This window comes from Ceratotherium simum, chromosome 8, assembly GCF_057802395.1.
Source record: "Ceratotherium simum simum isolate JZ-2026a chromosome 8, ASM5780239v1, whole genome shotgun sequence".
In the NCBI taxonomy this organism is placed as follows: Eukaryota; Metazoa; Chordata; class Mammalia; order Perissodactyla; family Rhinocerotidae; genus Ceratotherium; species Ceratotherium simum.
In genome coordinates, this window is record NC_141907.1 from 38088150 (window position 1) to 38110785 (window position 22636).

The following is a 22636-nucleotide window of genomic DNA, read 5'->3' on the forward strand; positions in this document are numbered from 1 at the left end:
GTGATCTATCCTGGTTTCCGGGTATCAACATTTCCTTAGCCAATTATAAGACAGATATATGTATGTTAGAAAAATATTAACTCTGGCATTAGGACATGAGCCACACTTAGGTATTTCATGACCAACATAAATCAAATTCACCTGGAATGGGACAAAAGAAGAATCATATCAATGAGCCCAATGTAGAATGTTGCTATTGATAAAGAAGATATTCGATAAATAATGTGATAAATATATATTTGCAAACTCTGAATATTTTTTGAGTTATTTTGTACCCCATTTTATAACTTTGGGTTGTTAATATTTCATCAAATTCTTTAAACTTCAGCCCCAAAACACAAGGAATAATAAATCTGAAAGTGAACTAAAATATTTTAGATTAGTTTTGAAACTACAGTTAGTGATTATATGCTTCTAAAGGTGTAGTAAAGAGGAAAACAACAGAAATTTGTAATTGTTCCTTAATAACGACTCATTACCACTTTTATTGATTCATACTATGAACAATACTTGTGGGTGAAATCACTTAAAATATAGGCTTCTTGGTAATTGAGTATGTACTCTTTCTTAGAACTATGATTTTCTCATTCCAAAGTTTGTTCAATGGCAGGATTTAAGAGATATTTAAAAAGGAAAACATTGTATTTCAATGCAAAAATAGAAAAATGAAACTAAAGGGAATTGTCCTTCCAGGCTTGTTAAATCATTTTTATAAAGTGGGCACAGACTGTATTTAACTTGTCAACACACACGGAGATCAAAGATCTCTTTTTTGTGTGATAGTATAACAATTACTGAGAAAACCATGAACTACTACAGCAAATTAAATTTCTGATAGATGGAAGGCAGGTAAAAACAACACTGGATTATTTTTGCAAGGCCTTTTTCTGTGCCGTGATTCTAAGTACTTTGCTTTAAGTATCTCACCAGAATATAAGTAGATGAACTCCCAATGGGAGTGAGTATATAGAAAAATCAGATATTCTGGGTAACTTAAAGAAAAGGCAGAGAATAGAAAGAGGACGAAAATAAAATTTAGAAAGAAGAAAGCAGTAAGATCAATGACATTTCCACATTCAGTTTCCAGATAGTTAAAGCCAAACTGAAGAGTGCCAATCCTAGAGAAGGGTAATCAGTTATTCACCTAAAGATATAATCTAAAAAATATTTAAAAAAAATTTTTTTAATTTATTTTAAAAATATTTAAATTTAAAAAAATATTTTCTCCATAATTGTTTCTAATCATTCTTTCTTGGAAGTCTATTCCAATCACTCTAAGACATCTTTAGCAGATTATGTAGCTTTTTGGTCACTTTTCGATATTAAAATTAATTCAACTCCATTAAAAACTCTAATCCTGGGGCCAGTCCCATGGCTTGGCAGTTAAGTGCGCGCGCTCCGCTGCTGGCGGCCCAGGTTCAGATCCCGGGCGCGCACCGATGCACCGCTTCTCCGGCTATGCTGAGGCCGCGTCCCACACACAGCAACTAGAAGGATGTGCAGCTATGACATACAACTATCTACTGGGGCTTTGGGGGAAAAAAATAAATAAAATTAAAAAAAAAAAGAAACAACAGGCAAAAGAAGTGTGGGGAAAAAAAAAAAACTCTAATCCTGGAGAATAAGTTTAACAGTCTTTTCTTGTTGCCCCAGAACAGGCATAAAAAAAGAAATAGCCCCACTAATCCTGATATTAAAGTGATAATATACAGATTTTGAAAGAGCTATGACTAATATGTTCTTATTGTCCTAGAACAGACAGCAGTGGTTCTCAACCCAAAGATGTCATATTTGGGTCCAGATACTTCTTCCCAGGCCTTACTAACAAGGAAATGTCAACTAACACTCACCATCTCCCTCCCTGGGACAAATAGATACTTTGATACATATGGATAAAAAGGTACATAAGCATAAATATGTACTTAAGACTGTGCTATCTAATACTTTAGCTGGTAGATACCAACACAGAAAGACAGAAAATATACTAACACAAATTTTGAATAGAAAAGAATGCCTACAAAGGTCACTTCAACAATTAAGTCATTTATTATGTACACTCTGAGATGAACAGATAAAATGCTACCGTGCATGGTACATATGACTACTTAAGCTTAAATAAAAATTAATTAAATTAAAATAAAATAAAAAAATTTTTCTTAGCCATACTAACCACATTTCAAATACTCAATAGCCAATAAACAATTTCAAGTATTCAATACTCATACAGATATATGACTCTAATTAATACATAACATATATTATATTCTAAGTGTATATAATATATATTAAATATATATATTTAAATATTGAGAAGGTCTTCTTAGGAGAATAGAAGACTGGTCTCTCATTCTATAGTTAAACAACTCTTTAGGCAGCAGACTTAGCAAGCTGCTCCTGCTCCTCTACCTGATCAAGGGAAAAGAAAGTTAAAAGGGGTGGTGGGATTTAAAGAAACAAAAGCAGCGGAGTATCTGGACACTTATTCTTTGGCACATCTAAGATATTTTATTTTCTTGTGGGTATAATTCATATCAAAAGAAAATAACTAGGCTAGAGGTATTTCACCAGTTTTTTGACCCAAGAGAGTTGTGCACCAGCATCACATATCTCTGGACTAGATTGTTGATGAAAGGAGCCAAGGTAGATAGAAGATATAGGGAACTATTCAGATTTCCCATATCAAGGATGTAAGCAGTATAAAATGCCTGTGAACAAAACAACAAAAACCGTTTCTACCGAGCTACCCATAAAAGAGTCATTATTTATATGTCTGCCTCTCGAAGTACACCAACTAACAAAATAGAAACTCACAAGACAAAGGTTTCAGCTGCACCCAGTTAAATGACTACATAGACCATTCCTTCTCATATCTCCTGCTTGTTTCCATCACTAGGAACCTAGAAGAGTTAAACAAATGGAATAAAAAAGCAGATTACATCTCCTCCTCTCCTCACCCTAACAAGTCTATCTCTAGTAGCACTGGTTTACCTACCCCGGGAGAGGGATAACTTTAATTCTGTTTGGATATTAAATGTTTTGATTAGATTGAACTATTTAAATCACTGAAACAGCTTGGAAAGCCATAGATTCTACTGAGAAGATGTTAAGAAAAAGAAAAAGAAGATTCAACATAGAGTAGTTGAGGATTTACTAGAATTACAAAACCTTTTAATGTTAATTCCTCATTAAGTTTAGAATTCCTCAATAAGTTGAATATATAAGTTTTCATAGAATCAATGGAGAGAAAAAATACGAAAACAAATTTTGCACAGAAGGGAATGCCTACAAAGACCACCTCAACAATTAAGTCATTTATTATGTATACTCTGGGATTCAACATGAAATGCTACTATGCATGGAACAATTTAGGACATGTTTAATCTAATCTAATAAACCAAGTTGTAATGTCACAATGTATAAGGATTTGAAAGTTCGTAACTTGATCTGAAATAATGTATTGAATATATTAAATTCATGAAGTAGAGTAACTGTCAAAATACCTACATATGGAATTAAAAAGATCAGATACACTGGGTTCTATGCAGCAAATATTCATTTAGCAAATATTAAGTGAATGTAGCTTATGTTTCAGGATTGTTTTAGCAGCTAGGAATATGGTGATTTTTACTTTCAGGGAATTTACATTATAGAAAGAAAATAGAGTGTCAAACAATAATAGTGAAGTATGATGAGTAAAATAGAAGTAAGATTTCTGCTTCTTCTTGTGATAAGTAATTGGTATCAAATTAGGCATCTCAATGAACACAACTATAAAATTGATTTAAAATTTAAAAAAATGGTCGAAAGGATCACACAGCAACTAAGACAGTCAGGATTTGGTGCAACAACTTCCTGGAAAGGATGGAAATGCAGTGATGTGAGCTCCCCATTATTCTTTGTCCACTTTTTCCCCTTGGTGCATTTGTTCTTTCACCGCACAGAAATAGTGACCAAAAAAAACACGGAGGTTTAGAACTTGCAATTTTCTCATTGGGCTGGAGAGATAAAAACTGGAGTTAAGGGCTGTCAAGACAGCTAGGACTTCCTTGGAATAAAGGAAACCACTGAGAGTTTAATCAGACATTCTACATGCAACTTCCTCTCAAGGCCTTTACTAATTCCTAAATTGTGCATATGGACAGTGTGATGCTGAGAAACCAAATATAAATCGGTTGCTAAGCATCAATGAAAGGATGTAGAGATTTCAGTTATTTCAGAAATGTCTAGGGCCACCAAGGAGAGGGGTTCCTATCAGGCTATCAGTTGAGACACTTCAAATGGCCATGCCCTAAGACAAAGGAAAGTTTTATAAAAGGAAATACACTGGTTTTGGCCAAATGAAGGTGAGTTTACTTACTGAACCTGACTACCAAAACAAAATTAAATCCACTCTGTAGGGAAAAAACATCATCTAGAATCTCCATTATTTTTAATATACTCTACTGGCATTCAATAAAAAAATCAACACAATTAAATGAAACAGAGGGAAATCACCTTAAACCAAGAGAAAAAATGAAGAAGAAAATTTTGTAAAAAGTCACACGACTAATCAAGATATTGTGGTTGTTATACACAGACTTTAAAATAACTATCATTACCGTGTCTAAGTAAATAGATGAAAAGGTGGCAAATTTGATAAAACATTTGAAATAAATTTAAAAATCAGGTGCAAACACTATAAGTGAGAATTATTAAACTGGAAAGAAGGTCAATAATAAAGAACAGATTGAAACACAAAGAGAGAAATACTGAAAGTTATAGAACAGTCTATGAGATTTAATGGCCATGGTGAAAACGTCAAACATATCTGCAACTAGAGTCACAGACAAATTGAGATAGAAAAAATGTTTAAAGAAATATTGGCCAAGAATTTTCCAAAGCAATTAAAGATTCCAATACATAGATTCAAGAAGCTCTGTGAACTCCCCCAAATGCATAGCAAAAATGAAAAAAAGTCTAGGGTTGGTATATAAAACTGCAGAAAACCAAAGACAAAGAAAATCTAAAAACAGTAAGAGATAAAAGATATTTTACCTTTAACATATCAACATTAATGTTGAAAAGTGACTTTTCAACAGAAGTAATAGAAGTTGGAAGAAAATAGAGTGATGTTTATAAAGTTTGGAAAGGAAATAGCCATCCTGGGTTTTGTTATCCATTGAAAATACCATTCAAAAATGAAGACAAGGCAAAAATATTTTCATGTTAAAACTTAAATAATTTATTGCCATGAAACTTGCCCCAAAAGAAATGTGTTTCTAAATGGAAATATAGTATTGAAGAAAGGAAAGAATACCAGATGGGGTAATTTTTGGTATAAGTTAATTGTTTTTAAACACTTTGAAACAATAGTAATGGTGTCTTTTGGTATTTCAAAATATAGAATGAAAATGCATGGATATCGTAGCAAAAAAAGGTCTAGGGTTTATGCAGTAAATGGCTTGTAACATCCTTGAACTGTGATAAAGTTACTGGTTTATGAACAAAGCTAATAAAGTAAGAATGCATAATTAAATCACTAAAAATGATAAATAATTGTGTATTTAATAATATAAATATAAAATAAAACTATAACGATGAATCCAAGAGAAAAAAGAATAGAGGAAAAATAAAATCTATATAGAACAGATTAAACAGATTAGAAAAACAAAACAAATATAAAAGCAGTAGATTTAAAGCAATATATACAATAATTACCTTAAGTAATTATTTAAAAAATAAAACCACTCCATTTAAAAGAAAAAGATTGTCAGACTTAATAATAAGAGAAATCCAAGTATTAACTACTATTAAAGAGAAAGTTATAATGATCCTAAATATGTATGTACCTAAAACAGTTTCAATATGTATAAAGCAAAAACCGACAGGAATTAAAAAAATAAATAAGTAAATAAATAAATGGTTGCAGTTACATATTTTTTAACACACCTCTTTCAGTATATATATAGATTATTTGAGCAACAAGAATAATAAAGTTAACTTGAGTATATTCTCTGAGCAAAATAGAATTAAGCTAGGTATCAATAACAAAAATATATCTAGAACAAGCCTAATTTTTTAAATTAAGCATTATTCATTTAATTAATCCATGTGTCCAAGAAGTAATTACAATGGAATAAATTGTATAAGGCAAAAGCAATGCTTAGAGGAAACTTATATACATTTCCTATGTCCTCATCTCCCAATACTTTCTCTAAAAAGTATAGAACAATGAAAAGGAAAAAATAGAAGCTCACAAAAACTATGCCCTCAGCACAGCTTGAAGACAGAGAATGCTCAAATTTCAAAGCGACTGTTAAAGAAAAACAAACAGCAAAAACCACCAAATCCTAGCTAGAAATCTCTCAAGCTCTTTCTCATCTCAGTTCTAATGCAAGACTTTGTGGTGAGCAAAGCAGACTAAGATAAACTGTGGGAAGAGAGAAGGGAGTAAGTTATCTAATGTAGATCTAAAAGGACAACTAGAGAGAATGGGTGTACCATAAACTTGAAAATATTTTAAAATGTGTCCTAGAACAAGAACAAGAACTAACAGGAAAGGGAGTTACAGGTATATGTGATGTGAAAGAGTAATCTTCAAAGTAATTAGTTTTGGAGCAGAGAAAAATGTCAAAAAGGAAAAGAGAAGAGAACTTTGGAAATTGGGTGGCAAAGGGAAGAAGAAGCAAGGGGAGAAATTTCATGCTTCTGCAAGAAAAGAGAACCAATAAATTGAAAATCATACAATCCCTCCCCCAGCACAAAACAAATATATACCACTCGCAACAATAAATCCATCAAAGTAGCTGGGCTTTGCTACAATGACATAAGAGAACATCAATGAACTAAGAATCTTGAAAAACTCCCACAAACCACAAAAGAAATAGGAAAGAAGGAAAGAAGAGATTCATACAAAGCTGTTGCAGAAATAAGAAATCAAGATCCAACACAAATCAACTGTGGAAAATCCCCTCAAAAAAATTGTAAGACAATACTCCAAATAGTTAAATGTATTCAAAAAACCATTTGGGGATAAGAAAAATCCCCTTGAATCAGAAATTCAGAAACTAAGAAATGCCCTCCCCCCAATACACATATGAAAAAAACAAAAAGGAAGACATGACTAGAAAATTGATTGATCTTAGGAAAGAAATGGAAGAAAAACAAAACTACAAGAGGACCAAGAATAAATAAACTAAAAAAAATGGATAATAGGGAAAATAAATCAAGAGAATATAAATGAGGTAAAGAGAGAATTCAGAGAGAAAGTTCCACAAATAGAAGGCAGGCAAAATATGATGAGCATACCTGGTAATTGCAACCCATGAAAAAGAAAACCAAAACAATGGAAGAGAACCAATATTCAACACTATAATGCAATTTTCAGAGATGAAAGAAAACCTGAAATTGCTTCTAAAAAGACATATCAGTTACCTGGAAAAAAGGTTACCCAAAATGAACAACTCTAAGACATAACATAGTAAAAGTGTTCAAGTAAAAGATAAAGAGAAATCCAAAAGGCCTCCAGGAAAAAAAGATGAAATAAATTACAAGAGCAAAAGAACTGGACTGGCATCAGATTTCTAAAAAATGATACACAAAGCAAGTCAACTTTGAAATAGCCTAACAAAAAAGAAAACTCAGTGAAAGAAAGCCCGAACCAAGGGTTTTATATCCAGCCAATCTGTCCTTTGAGCATCAAGTCAATGGAAAAAAAGTTTTCAACATATAAAAACCTCTTAAAAAACCTACTAGTATAGGAGATGACTGGGAAAACTTCAGCAAAAAAGACTTATGGTGAGCATTTTAAATATATTGATGCAGATGAAATAATAAAGCAAAGACTGAGACAAGGGAGTGAAACTAATTTACAACTGTTACATGTTCTTGCAAAACAAAACATTGCTAACTGAAAATAACAGAGCAAAGGAGAGGGACAATAGGTAGGAGCTAAGTGATACCGATAACAACTGATAATCAAAAGAGCAAAAGCTTAAAAAAAAGGGACTAAGGCCATTAAGCAAGTTAAAAATGTAAAAGTAAACTAGAACAAAAACAAAAAACTTCCAAAATACTAAAAGTATTACAGTTAAAGTACAACAAATCCATATCTCTTATAGAAACACAGCAAAGATAACTAAAATATTATGACAGAGTTGAGAACAAAGCTATCAGTCATATCCATAAATATAAGGGAATTAACTTATGTATTAAAAGAAAAAAATATTTTCATTTTGGCTTGCAAAGCAAGATCTAATGATATGCTGCATACAGGAAACAGTTAAAGTGATTCAGAGAGGCAAAAATTAATGGGAAGGACAAAAAATACCAGGCAAATGGAAACAATAAGAAAACAGAGGTGGCAATCCTGATATCAGATGAAGTATGACATAAGTAAAAAAGCTTTAAATTGACAAATAAGTTCTCTGTTTTAATGCTTAAAGCCATAAGTCATTACGAAGATATAACACAAAACAGTTACACACCAAATAACAACGCTGCTACCTTTATAATGCAAAATCTACAGGAGAAGAAAGAAAACAGATAGTAAGACACTAAAAATTAAAAAGTGAAAAGAAATAATTAAATTCCCAGTTCAAAAACTACAAAAAGAATAAAAAAGTAAAACAAAATGAAATACAATAAAAGTTATAATAAAGACAAAGTGGAAAGTATGAGGTAGTTAATAAAAAAAGAGTAGGACATTAACAAATGTAAATCCTAGGTTTTGGGGAGGGATTAACAAAATATAAAAACAACTATCCGTAATTTTCTTGATCAAAAAAAGGAAGTAGTAATACAATATATAAAATAGGAAATAAAGAGGAAGTAAACATTGAAACAGAAGAAATTTTCTAAAATCCTAAGAGGCTACTTTGAAGACTTTTTTGCAAAGACTCTGAAAAGTAGATAAAATGGGTATTTTTCCTGGGCAAATACAGATTACCAAAATTCACCCTGTTAGAGTAGAAAGCACAAACAGATCAATTTCCATAAGAAAACAAAGTGATTAACTATTCTCCAAAAGCATAAGACCTGGATAGTTTTACAATGGAATTCCACCAAATCTCCCCGAGCCAGATGATGCTAATGCTCAATGAATTTCTAGAACTTTGAGAATGAAGAAAAACTCTCTTTCATGAAACAAATATAAAAAGGATATTTAAAAAAGGTGAAGACAGTACTCAAAAATAAAATGGAAGATGAATATCACTCATGAATACCAATGCAAAATACTAAATAATATATTAGCAAACAAAATCCAACACCTCATTAAGTATATAGTATATCATGACCAAGAGGGCTTTATTCCAGGTCCAAATTGTTTCAATTAATATTACATACCATATTAATAGATCTAAGGAGGAAAAAACTCATAATTATTTCCAAAAAGGCTAAAAAAGCCTTTGACAAATTTCAACACCAATTCTTGACTTAAAAACAAAATCAAGAAAATTGAGGGCTAATTTCTTAACTTGAACATACATATGAAGAATCACTAGAGTCATTTTCACTAAGATTTAGAATAAGGCAAAGTTACCCACTATCTCCACTATTATTCAATTATACTAGACATTTAGTGAATGCTATTAGATAAGAAACATCAATTAGCTACATATGAATTGGTAAAAAAATAAAATAAAATCATTTCTTTGTATATGATATGATAGCATATTTTGAAAATTCAGATAATCAATGCTTAAACTAACAATAAAAAATCAGGAAGGTAGTAGGATACAAAATGAGCAATCATAAATCAATAACATTGATATATAAAACCAATAATCAGAAGACATTATGGTTGAGAAAATACCATTTACAGTAGAAAAAAATAAATACTTAAGATTTAAGAAATATGAAAAATCTATATGAGTAAATCTTTAAATTATTCCCAAAAGATACAAAATAAACATGAAGAATGGGAAAGACAGCCAACATTCCCACAATAGATGACTCAATATTATAAAGATGTTAGTTCTCCCAAAGTTATATTACAAATTTAACACAATCTCAATAAAAATATCAACAAGTCTTTTTTTTTGGAGCTAAACTTGTTGATAATAAAGCTCATGTATATTTTTTAAAAACATGCAAGAATAGTCAGCAAAACTGAAAAGAAAAAACAAAAGAAAATGAAAATGTAAGGTGGAACTAGCCTTACAAGATATTAATACTAAATGTTTTAGTCTTAATATAGTGTGGAATCTCTACTACCAATATATTGTGGTGGTAAATAAATAGAAAAACAGACGAGAGAATGGAACAGAATGGTCAGAAATAACCAAAATATATAAGAAAATGTAATAAATTATAAAGTTGACATCTCAAAGAACAGAGGCAAAAATTGACTTTTTAATAAATGATGCTGAGTCAACAGAAAAGCCATTCAGAAAAGATAAAAATTAGATTCATACTTCACACCATACACAGGAATGAACTCCAAATGGATGAGGGAATTAAATATAAAAAATAAAACCATACAAATTACTAGAAGTAAACTCAAAGTGGAATACAACCAGTAACACTTGAACAAAACTGAATTAAAAGTGAATATATAACCACACTGACAGGAATAGAGAAGGAAATAACTAATCTAAGTAACTTTGGGCAACAGTATTTTGATGATATATTATAAAGCTCAAGACAAAAATAAATATACATAAATATTTTATTCTAGTTAATTTGTTTTCATAGATGTGTTAAAATTCTACAACTACTTTATGTATTTACTGCAATTGAACAAATAAGAAAATACATTATGGATAAATGAGAGCCAGGCGTCTTACTGTTGGAAAAAGTAGCTACAAATTAGAAAAAGGGGAAAGTCTAGAATGAACCCCATGGTGTTTGGATTGGAATCAGAGCTATCAGTATGAACACCCGGTTTATAATACATGTACAAAGGGATAGATATAGAAATGCAGATGCCTGGAATATGTGTGTAGAACATATATTTCTACCATTATCCACTGAAAGAGTCAAGTAGTAATGACACTCACTATTAATGAATACACCCAGTGCCCAGATCTTAGTTTCTAAATACCACTCTACAAAAAGAGGAACCAGGGCTCCTCGGAGAAATGGTGAATTCCATTGCTGGATTAAGATGAGCCTGGAATATTTTATGTGCTTAAAAGTAAGGATGTGGTCAGAAAATAATGAGGATGTGAAAAAACACAGAAGCCAAATTATAGGAGTTTCCAGTGGCCAGATTTCTATTTTACGCAACAAAATAAATAATTACAGTAATGAGTTATAAACTATAAAATAAAACGTATCTTTAAGTCTACACTGAGTAAATAAGTAAATGAATACATAATAAATGGAGGAGAAGTCACAGATCTTCCTTATGGTAGAAGTACAATTAATACATGTAGAAGAAATGATGATACTATTGAGTCAACATTTGGCAAACAGCACAGTAATACTGTTGCTGGTAAGGATTATTGATGCAGACTTGATTATGGACAAATGTATGCTGAGAAACATTTGCATAGTTTCTCCCCAGGACAGTAAGTCCTCACAATGTATTTATTAATCAAAAAGGGAAAAATAATAACTTTACAATGGAGAAGCCTGGAAGAAACCACACCTAACCAAGTGATCAAAGTTAACATCATCAGTAATAAGATATATTAACATCACATACCTCCTGATAGAATACACTGACAGGGCAAAATATCACTTCTGTGGTATTCTTGGCAAAAATGCATAAACTCAGCCTAACAATGAAAATATCAGACAAATTGAGGGGTATTCTACTAGCCAGGACTCTTTGAAATTATCAAGTTCATGAAACAAACAGAAAAACTGAGAAATTATACCAGATTGGAGGAGAATAAGGAGACATGAGAACAAAATGCAATGTATGACCTTCGTTGGGTTATGAACCAGAAAAAAAGGACACTAATGAGGCACCTGCCATAATCTGAATAAAGTTCACAGATTAGTTAATAGCATTGTATCAATATTAATGTCTTGATTGAGATAAGTGTTCTATGGTTATGTGAAATGTTAACATTAAGCTTAAAGGGTCTATGGGAATTCCACATATGGATACTATTTTATTAAGTCTAAGTTTTATTTTGAAATTAAACAATTAAAACAATCTAGGAAAACAGCAAATTTAATGCAAGGAAAATAGATTAACATAACAAACCAAGATTGTAAAACAATGAAATTTAAGATAATTTTTCGATGGAGAAAATTGACAAAGCCAAAATTTGATTTTGTGACAATATTAATAAAATTGAAAAAGTCTTTTGAGATTGATTCATAAATGAAAGAACAGATTACTAATATCAGGAATGGCAAAGGGGAAGAAACCCTCAGATCCTAAAATCATTAAAAATATCACAAAAGATACTGTGCAACAATTTAACACTAGTAAATTTGAAAATTTAAATTTCTTAAAAAGTTCAACTTATAGAAACTGAATATTAAAGTAATTAAACTGTTGAAATTCTTCTCAAAAAGCAAACTCTAGGCCAACATCACTTTAGCAAATAATTCTTCCAAATATTTAAGGAAGAAATAGCATCCATTTTAGATAAACTCTTCCAGAGATGAAAAGAGATGGAAAGCATAATTCATTTGTCAATGCTAGCATGATCTTGATTCCAAAACTGAAAAAGACATTACAGAAAGTAAAATAACTGGCTAATGTCCTTCATGAACATAGATGTAAAATTTCAAAACAAAATATTATCAAATTGAGTCGAGTGGTATTTTTTAAAGGTTACCATATCACAACCAAGTGGCATTTATTACAGAAATGCAAATTTGGTTTAAGTTTATAAAATCAGTCAAAATTACTAATAGAACAAATGGTAAGTAGAATAAAGGGTAAAATACGATCAATATGGTTGTTTCAATAGATGCACAGAAATTATTTGAAACACTGGGGAGGAAAAAGGAACCCTAGCAAAATAAGAAGAGAAAGGAAATAAAGAGTGTCTTAAAAAAAGAAGCCTACGGCAAATATCATAACTAATAGCGAAATATGGATTGCTGTATCTGATGTCAGGAACAAGCCAAGACTATTGAAGCTTGTACTCTAGTCCTAGCCAGCGCAACATGGCATAAAAAAGTATATAATTTTGGAAATGAAGTACAATATTCATTATTTGCAAAATATGCTATTTGAAAGTAGTCATTATTTGTAATAGTCATTACTCTCTATCTTTGTAGAAAATCTAGAAGAATATAACAATAAATAATTGAAATTGGTAAACAAATTTAGCAAAGCTCCCGAGGACAGAGTAAATATGCAAAATATTTGTTTTATGTCTATATACTGCTAATACAAAATTAGAAAATAAATTTTTAAAAAATCTATTTATACTTGAATCAAAAACTCCAGATACATAGAATTAAATCTAGTAAAATATACACAACACTTCTTCACAGGAAACATTAATTAAAAAATAAATATACAGAGCCAGCCCTGATGGCCTAGTGGTTAAAGTTCAGCGTACTCTGCTTAGGCAGCCTGGGTTGAGTTCCGGTCACGGAACCACACCACTCGTCTGTCAGTAGCCATGCTGTGGCGGTGGCCCACGTAGAGCTAGAAAGACTTATAACTAGAATATACAATTATATACTGGGGCTTTGGGGAGATAAATAAATAAATAGAGGATTATACCTTGCTCATGAATTTGGTGTTATAAAAATTCAGTATCACAAAAGTTTCAGTTTCCCTATATTGACCATAGATTTAATGCAATTACAATAAAAATCTTTGCTGATTTATATTCTTTCGTTTTAAAAGAGTCATGGGCGGGACTCAGAATTTAAATTGCTATAAAATTTATACGTAAATACAAAGGACTGAGAATAACAGTCTCGACAAAGAAGAACAAGTAGGATTACCACCACTAAACATACTATCAATACTTATAATTGTACATTAACTAAAATAGTGTGGCATTGGCACAAAATTAGAACTCCTACTTATCTTTCAAATATTTTCTTTTATAAAATATCTCTCAGCTTTTCAGGCAGTTTTATCAAAACTTTGCTGTTGTATCCTTCGTTGTAGAAATTGTAAAATAATTACATCAAAAATGTTTATATGTCTTTCTTTGCACATCAGACTGTGACTTTCTCAAAGACAGCGCCATTCCAAGCAATAATTGTCAAACCCAGGAGTTTCTGACATACATCAGACACTCAAGGAACATGAGATATATGATTAAAATAACATCAGTAGACATGGTTTTCATAGTCACCAAAATCTCAGAATGATAATTCAAACTTACCTCCTATATCTGGGCGAAGTTTATTGTCATAGCCTCGAAGCAATGAGTTGAGAATTTGTGTTATATCTCCTTCATGAATCTTTGGTGCCAAGACCCAAGTTTTGTTCACTGTTAAATCCTCATCATCTTCATCATCTGCTTTATCAATGCTAAATAATTAAAAAAAAAAGTGGATGATAGAAAGTTCAACCAAATTTTGTATTTAAAAAAATAGTTTAAGATTATTATAATTAGTATAATATTTTTAGGGAGTAGTAGGAGTGAAAATAAAAACCATTAGAAACATCTTACATTAAGACTAATGCCTTCATATTAACTGTCCTTATATAATAATACTCAAAAATTAAGAATTCAGTATAAGAAATATAACACAATATTAAAATAATAAAATAAATCTTGGCTACTCCCACAAGTGTCATTAAAGGCCCTAGAGATTACACACTGAAAATGTGTATGGTGCCCTAGATTTGTGCAGTACACAATCTGCACAAAGATGAGTGAAGAAAGGTTTGACGAAAAAGGAAAAATTATTGAACACATCTATGCTTCTTCCTTTTAGGTCAGAAGAACCTATTCATCTTATTCCAAGAACTTTGTCAAAGATTGTCTTACCGTCAAAGCATGAATGAGTGACTCACTCTCCACATACACTTTTTTTGGAGGGGTGAATGACTATCAGATTTCAGGACTAGAAGTGAGTCTTTAGAGATCAAATAACCTACTGCTTTTACTTTGTAAATGAGAAAACTAAAGACAGTAGAGAACCAACCAAAGCACAAACTTTTTTATTAGCAAAACTGAGAATCAAATCCTGACTCCCCAGGTAATGCTCCTTGCTACACCTGTGTCTTTAACAGGCATAAAGATTTAACTTACTTCTGAATTGTGGTAAAAAATGCAGTAATATAGACATTCATCTACAATTCATCAACAGTAACAAATTACTCTTCCTTCATTACCCATAAGTAACTCCATCTTCATTTGAGTAAGGTCATCCTAGACTTAACACACCCTACTTTAGTAATCTTAGTCTTCCAGTGAAAAAGGTTCAAAAGACCCTTTTTTACCACTTACATTGGTAAAATCAGGTGAATCTATAATATATTAGTTATTTACACATATTTCAGAGACAGGCTTCCCTCCAGCAGTAAATATGCAAGTTTATATCTTTAGTAGATCTTTCTTCACTATCCATGCAGATCTCTTTTGCTTTGGACCTAAACAGTTTAGCTAACGCAGCTCCCATCCTCTTTATCTTTCTTTAAAAATTTTTATTCCAGTTTTCTTGAGGTGTAATTGACATAGAACATTGTATAAATTTAAGATGTACAACATAATTTGATATATGTATATATAGTGAAATAATTACCAATGTTTAGTTAACATCTACCCTCTTTATCAGTAATGAGTATAAATTAACATTGCAAATTAAAACTTAACCTTTAAAGTATTCATTACCTCATTTCATCTTCATAATAATTCTATTGATAGTTGTTATCAACAGATAATGGGATGCATTATTATTCTTAATATTTCTCCTTTCCTTTCTGTTAAGAGAATTGTACTTTTCACTCTACTGACTTCTAATTTGGTCACGTGACCTGAAATGCTCTTTCCTGTAAAAGGATTATAAATCCTTGTCCTATTGAATTCAAGTGTGGTCCTGTGATTTGCTCTTGCTAATGGAATATATGTGACATGTGTCACTACTGAGCAGAAGATTTAATGTCAGTGCACACAGTTCACCATCTCTCTCTTGTCCTTCTGCCAGAACCAGCCATACTCAGACAGAGACTACTCAATGACTTCACTCTCAAAGTGAAGGCAGCGTGGACAGAGCACAGTTGACCTACAATGTACATGTAGCCTGAGCGAGAAATAAACATTTAGTGTTGAAAGTCACTGAGATTTTGGGGGTAGTTTATTACCATAGTACACACCTTTTATCCCTATGAGAACTACTGGGGTATATTTAGTTAGATTTTTAATGAAGTGCTTATTTATATTAACTGTTTTGCTGTATTTAACTTCAAAAAGTATATACCACTGGTATAGCCATATGACTTCCTTTAAATAATTTCCTATTATTTTCTCTCAATAAAATATATGCATATATAACATTCACTCAGAAACTAAAACATTGAAAATATTGAAGTATTAAGAATCTCTGCTGATGTGTTCTCCAGGAAAGTTTTCTTATGTAATTAGAACAGCCTAGATATGTCAACAACCCAAATTTTAGGGCATCCATTTAGCTTTAAATCCCAGTTTTATAGAATGAAACATCTAGTGGATAGAGGCAGGCCATTGCACATATAAGCAGTTTATCTTTCTTTAAAATGTGACTAGTCAAATGGAAGTTCCCAGAAAAAATAAAAGTTTTTTTTCTAATTTTTGCTGTAGCAACATCCTGGTAATCCAAGAAACACGCTCATAGTGATTTATAGTCCCCTTTTCCCAGCTAGCTCAGAGGTAATATGAAAATCGGCCTCAATGATATTACAAAGCTATCTTTCCTCATTTTTGGCAATAACAGAAAGGAAACTTCATTATAGTTAATTTCTCTACATCTTCCTTCCAAGCTGTCTAAATTACTTTCAGAATATTCATTAATTACAGTGAATATCATATTGGTATTATTTGGGTGATTAAAAGTAATTGTCATCATTTTAAAAATAGGTCATATAACATAACTGATGTTTCAATATCTTTTGTAGGCTGGGAAGTTTTTGTAACATTTATATATGTTGAGTGACTATTCATTTGGGGAAAACAAGTATGATTTTTTTACATAATACTCTGAGAATTTCTAGACTCATGCTCAAGTACTTTTTTTAAATAATTTGAATAAGCATGAATTTATCATTAGTGGAAATATATTTAGATTCCTGAATATATAATTTTACTAATTGTTTACTTTAACAATTGATGTTTTTATTGTTATTATCAGCCAGTGAGCACCTAAAATGCACCATCAAGTGCCTACCATGTTGCAGGAACTGTGTGCTAGGTTCCTTCCACATATTATGTCATTTAATTCAGAATAACCCCATGAAATTAATATTAATATTCTTATTTTATAGGTGAAAAAATTGGTTCATAGAATTTCCAGGACACACAATATTAAATAATAGAGCCAGGATTTAAAATAGATCAATTTAGTTTGAAGACTCATTTTCTCTCAAAGGATCCTTTGAAGTTTCCTTTATCTTTATTAAACAACTCAGGGTGGATTCTGAGTTTTCTAATTCATAAGAACACAGTGACACTTACGGTAAGTAATTTGAAGTGCATTTGGATTGTGCATGGGTAGGATGCTTAGTCTCTGCCTTTAGGTCTGAGAAGTTAGAATAATAATCTCAAGGAATCACACACACTCTCACTGATGAAAAAGACTTTCTAACGTGTGTTCAATCTCCAATCCAATGCTTTAATTCATTTCTAGAGGCAATATCATGTACTATAAATGTGCTAAGTGCTGAAAATATAAAGACAAATAAAATTATATTCCTGATCTAGATGATCTTATTTTCTAATAAAGGAGGAAACTAATCAAGCAAATGATACAGAAAACCATCATATACAAAGATACTTATCACAGTATTACCCATGGTAGTCAAGTTTTAAACAAGAGTATGTTTAAGTAAATTATGATATATCCATATGATGTAATGGATGCATCCATTCAAATGATGGTTGTGAAGTTTGTAAATATATGAAATTATTTTCTTAATTTAATGTTATATAAAAAATAATATATAACAATTTGCTTTTATCAAAACTGATGTATAAAATGGCTTCAGATTTAACAGGAAAGCAGTATAATGAATACACTAAGCATGGTGAGTGGAGCTACAGAAATTTAACTTTTTCTGTATATTAATAGTATACTACAATATTTCTGTATAATTTTGTAATACAAATACATCAAAAGGAGTTAATTTGATATTAATGCCTACCTAAAAATGAACTGCATTTTCCTATACACGAGACATACTCTGAAATAAATTTCTAATCATAAAAAATAAATAATTAAATAGAGCCCTTTATAGAGAGCAGCAGAGCTTTATATTCTGCCAAGAAAACGACAGTGGCCGCCCTGAAAATTTGCCACTCAGTTCTCCTGCTGTAGGAACATAGTTGAGTGACAGTTCAGCTGCCAGCCCTCCAGACCAGCACTGCATCTGCGCTAGACCCATAGCAAGTCAATCAATTAAATATAAACTATTTTTCATACATAGGGCAAACACTCATTGAAGTTTGCTCAGGATGGCCTGGTTTACACCTGTATTCCTGGAATAATTATTAACAGCACCCTCTTTCACTTGCAAGATGACCTAATTTGAATGATAAATTATATAGTCATCCTTTATATAGTTCATATAAAGGTGACTGCAAATATCCTGATTCTGACACCTGGTGAAAACTCTTTCATTAATCTGTTAAGAAAGAGCAGATAGAACTCCAAAGCCAGGTCTCATCTGTGATCTATTGCTCATGACAAATTAAATAATGTTTATTTATAAACATTAGATATGTTTCTATAAACATTGTAGTCAAGTGACAAGTTTCAGGAAAGAAACATATTTGTTCTAATGTTTTTGAGTAGAAGATATCACAATGTCAAAGCCTACAAGAGCTAGCTTTTAAAAATTAGGTATAAGCACTGATTTTAGATCTGGAAGTTGAAGGAAATAAAAGTAAATAAGAAATGTAAACAAAAACAAATTTTTTTACTTTCTTTTTGCCTTTATGTTCGAGCTGCTAAATTCTTTTGTACAAAAATTCCTTTCTAGGGCTGTAGTTCTGAAACATTTTTATTGCTCATAAAAGTTGGTAGGGAAGCAACATAAGTAAAAGAGTGAAAGATATTTTTTGAGAAATCTCCATACTGTTTTCCACAGTAGCTGCACCAGTTTGCATTTCCACCAGCAGTGTATGACGGTTGCCTTTTCTCCACATCCTCTCCAACATTTATTATTTTTGTCTTGGTAATTATAGCCATTCTGACAGGTGTGAGGTGATATTTCATTGTTGTTTTGATTTGCATTTCCCTAATAATTAGTGATGTTGAACATCTTTTCATGTGCCTATTTGTATCTGCATATCTTCTTTGGAAAGATGTCTGTTCATATCTTCTACCCGTTTTTTGTTTGGGTTTTTTGTTGTTGTTGATGAGCTGTATGGGTTATTTATATATTTTCAAAATTAACCCCTTATTGGATATAAGAAGATGTGGTATATATATATACAATGGAACACTGCTCAGCCATAAAAAAGTCAAAATCATCCCATTTGCAGCAACATGGATGGACCTTGAGGGCATTATGTTAAGTGAAATAAGCCAGACAGAAAGACAAACTCTGCATGCAAAACATTTTCACTTGTATGTGGAAGATAAACAAACACATGGATAAAAGAACAGATTAGTGGTTACCAGAGGGGAAGAGGGTTAGGGAGGTGGGTGAAAGGGGTAAAGGGGCACATATGTATGGTGACAGATAAAAATTAGACTATTAGTGGTAAGCATGATGCAGCCTACACAGAAACTGATAAATAATAATGTACACCTAAAATTACACGCTGTTATAAACCATTATGACCTCAATAAAATAATTTTTTAAAAAAAGAGTGACAGATAGAGTTACAGATTTGCACTTTCAGAGTTTTAGACAGGTGAAATGATAGTCCGCTCAATTCTGTGATTATTTCATTAGCACAAAGGAATAGGGGACCCATCACTTAACACACATAGAGAGGAATGCTTTGGAAATATGAGGAGGGAGAGGGGAGTCAAGCCTAGAATATTAAGGAGGTGTGCTCCAATATGTGTTTCCAAACTCTTCAGTCCTTAACTCTACCAGGAAGTTGATCTCATTGCATCTTAATTAACTACTTATTTATTTATGACCCTCTCTAAGCTCCCTGATTCAAAATGATGTCCAATACCTGACAAATAGTAGGCGTCCAATAAAAAAAATATTCACTGAATAAATGAATAAATGGAAAGAATATTAGAGCTCATCTTGCTGTTTGCAGGTAAAATTATAGTGAATCAAGAAGGTAAACAACTAAAAACTATTACTATTGGCCTTAAGAGAATTAATTATTGTAGCTAACCTAATACAAAATTAATTTTAAAAACACAGTACCTTTCTGAATTTATTAATCCATCATAAACAAAAACAGAAAAAAAATTGATTTCTTTCACAATGACAACATAACCTATAAAATGATTGAGACACAACATATAAAATGATTGAGAGGAAATATAACAGGGAAGGTATAAGCCTTATGTAAAGAAGTTTAAAAATGAAGAATACAAGGACAGAAAAAAATAAAGGCAAAGTAAATATTTTGGCTATTAAACAATATTGTTAATATGTCATTCTCAAATTAGTTTATAAATTTAATACAATTTTAATTAGAATTCCATAGTTCATACGTAATAGGTTAAAATCATTATAGTTAAGTAGAAGAATCAATATGAGAGTTTACAAGACATAATTGAAAAAAAGTATTGTTAGATGAAATTTGCCCTGCCAGAATAAAAAGAAAACAAAATAAAGTTACTGTAATCAAAAGCATATTGTAGTAGTACATTAAGAAATCAGCGAGAACAAAATCAAGCAAATTCAGATCCCAAGTGAGTATAAATTTAGTGTGTGATAAAAGTGACTAGCTAGTTCAGAAGTGAAAGGATGAATTCAGTAAATTGTATCGAAATGCTTATTGAGCCATTCAGAAGAAAATAACTTGGATTCCTACTTACACAATAAATTGCAGGTATATTCAAGATCAAAATATAATAAAGTATAAAACTATTAAAAAAGACATTGCAAATTTTTTTGACCTTTGGGGTAAGGACACCTTTCTAGGCAACATGTAACCAAACCAGGAAAGAAAAAAATTGACAAAAAATGTAGATAAATGAAAAATAACTTATGAATGACGTTAAGACACTTTAGAGACAAAGAATAGACTGAGACAAAGATATTTACAACATAACTTATACACAAGTATTCAGAGGGGGAAAAAAGGCCAATAAATACATAAAATTATGCTAACATTTACTGGTAGCAAGGGAAAATGGGTTTAAAATGTTACAAATTTTAGCCATCACATTGGCAAAATATCAGAAGATTCGTTACATCCAGTACTGGTGATAACATGGATAAATGGCATTTTTATAAGCACTAATAGAAAACTAAATTGCTTTATGGTAAGTAGCTTGGCATATTGATAAAATATTGAAATAAAGGCATGTACATATGTATTTATGTACACAAAGACAATGTGTGATAAACAAAAGCAAAGAGAATCTATTATGAAATAATTTAATAAATTATGATTCTTCTATAATATAGAATACCACATCATCATTGAAAAGGAGATTAAGTATACTAATCAAGAAAGATATCTCTAATATTAGTTATGTGATAAAAACAAGTATTAGATTTCATTTGTATAAAAAAATTATACAAACAAATGTGTATACACATACCTGTCTAAACTTAGGGAAAAATCTGGAAGTATAGGCTCCAAATTGTTAAGTAATTTTGAGGAGTGGAATGGAATAAGTGACCTTATTATTTACATTACAAGATCAAAAACATTATGGCATTAGGGAAAACAATATTGTTTTTTTCCATATATTTCAACAATAACAGCAATATATATACAGCTTCGCCCCCATCCGAAAGTTAAGCCTTCCCATGAAACCTTTCTTAAGCCGAAATGGCATAAAGTGAAGAAGCAATTATCATTAATTTATATGGGAAAAATATTTGAGCCTTGCCAGACCCAAAAAATAACCTACCAAATCATACCAAATAACACAACAAACTCTTATTTCATTCACCATGATAGAGACTTGAAACTACATCCAGTTTTACACTAAGCGTAACACCCTTACGAGTTTTCTTAGGCTTTTCTTATACCTTAGGACACATCTTGCTAATGGATGCACAAAATAAATCGAGATAAAGCACAGATGCTCACAGACGCAGTTCAAAGCTACAGTGGCTTGATGCAGAGATACTGGTGTAGTTCCAGGGGAAGAAGCTTGGCGGCGCAACCCTTGCTGCTCCGGTGGGAGCCGCTTTATAAAGCTTGCTGCAAAAGAAGCTCTGAATGCTAATTTTGCTTTTCGTGTCTTATCGCAAAAGTGAAAATCGTCTTCACATTTCTTCGTGAGCGGAAACAGGTACTAATGTAGGTCTTTCGTAAAAGCAAAGTGGCATAAAGCAAACTTTCAGATAGCGGGGGAAACTTGTATATAACTTGGAAATTATTAATATATACATATATTACTTGGAAATTAATTATTTTCTTAAGGAAACAAAGAAAAATAATGTCTGAACTATTTGTGGTGAAAAACTTAAAATTTATAACAT

At 31.3% G+C, this 22636-nt stretch overlaps 1 protein-coding gene across 1 annotated transcript in view; it reads right to left on the reverse strand.

Annotated features, from left to right (window-relative positions):
- GABRG1 (gamma-aminobutyric acid type A receptor subunit gamma1) overlaps positions 1–22636 on the reverse strand; it is a 71521-nt gene that overhangs the window by 41346 nt on the left and 7539 nt on the right. The window contains exon 2 of the mRNA XM_004419027.3: positions 14241–14389. Within this exon, the coding sequence (XP_004419084.1) occupies positions 14241–14389 (149 nt within the window). The remainder of the gene's footprint in view (positions 1–14240; positions 14390–22636) is intronic.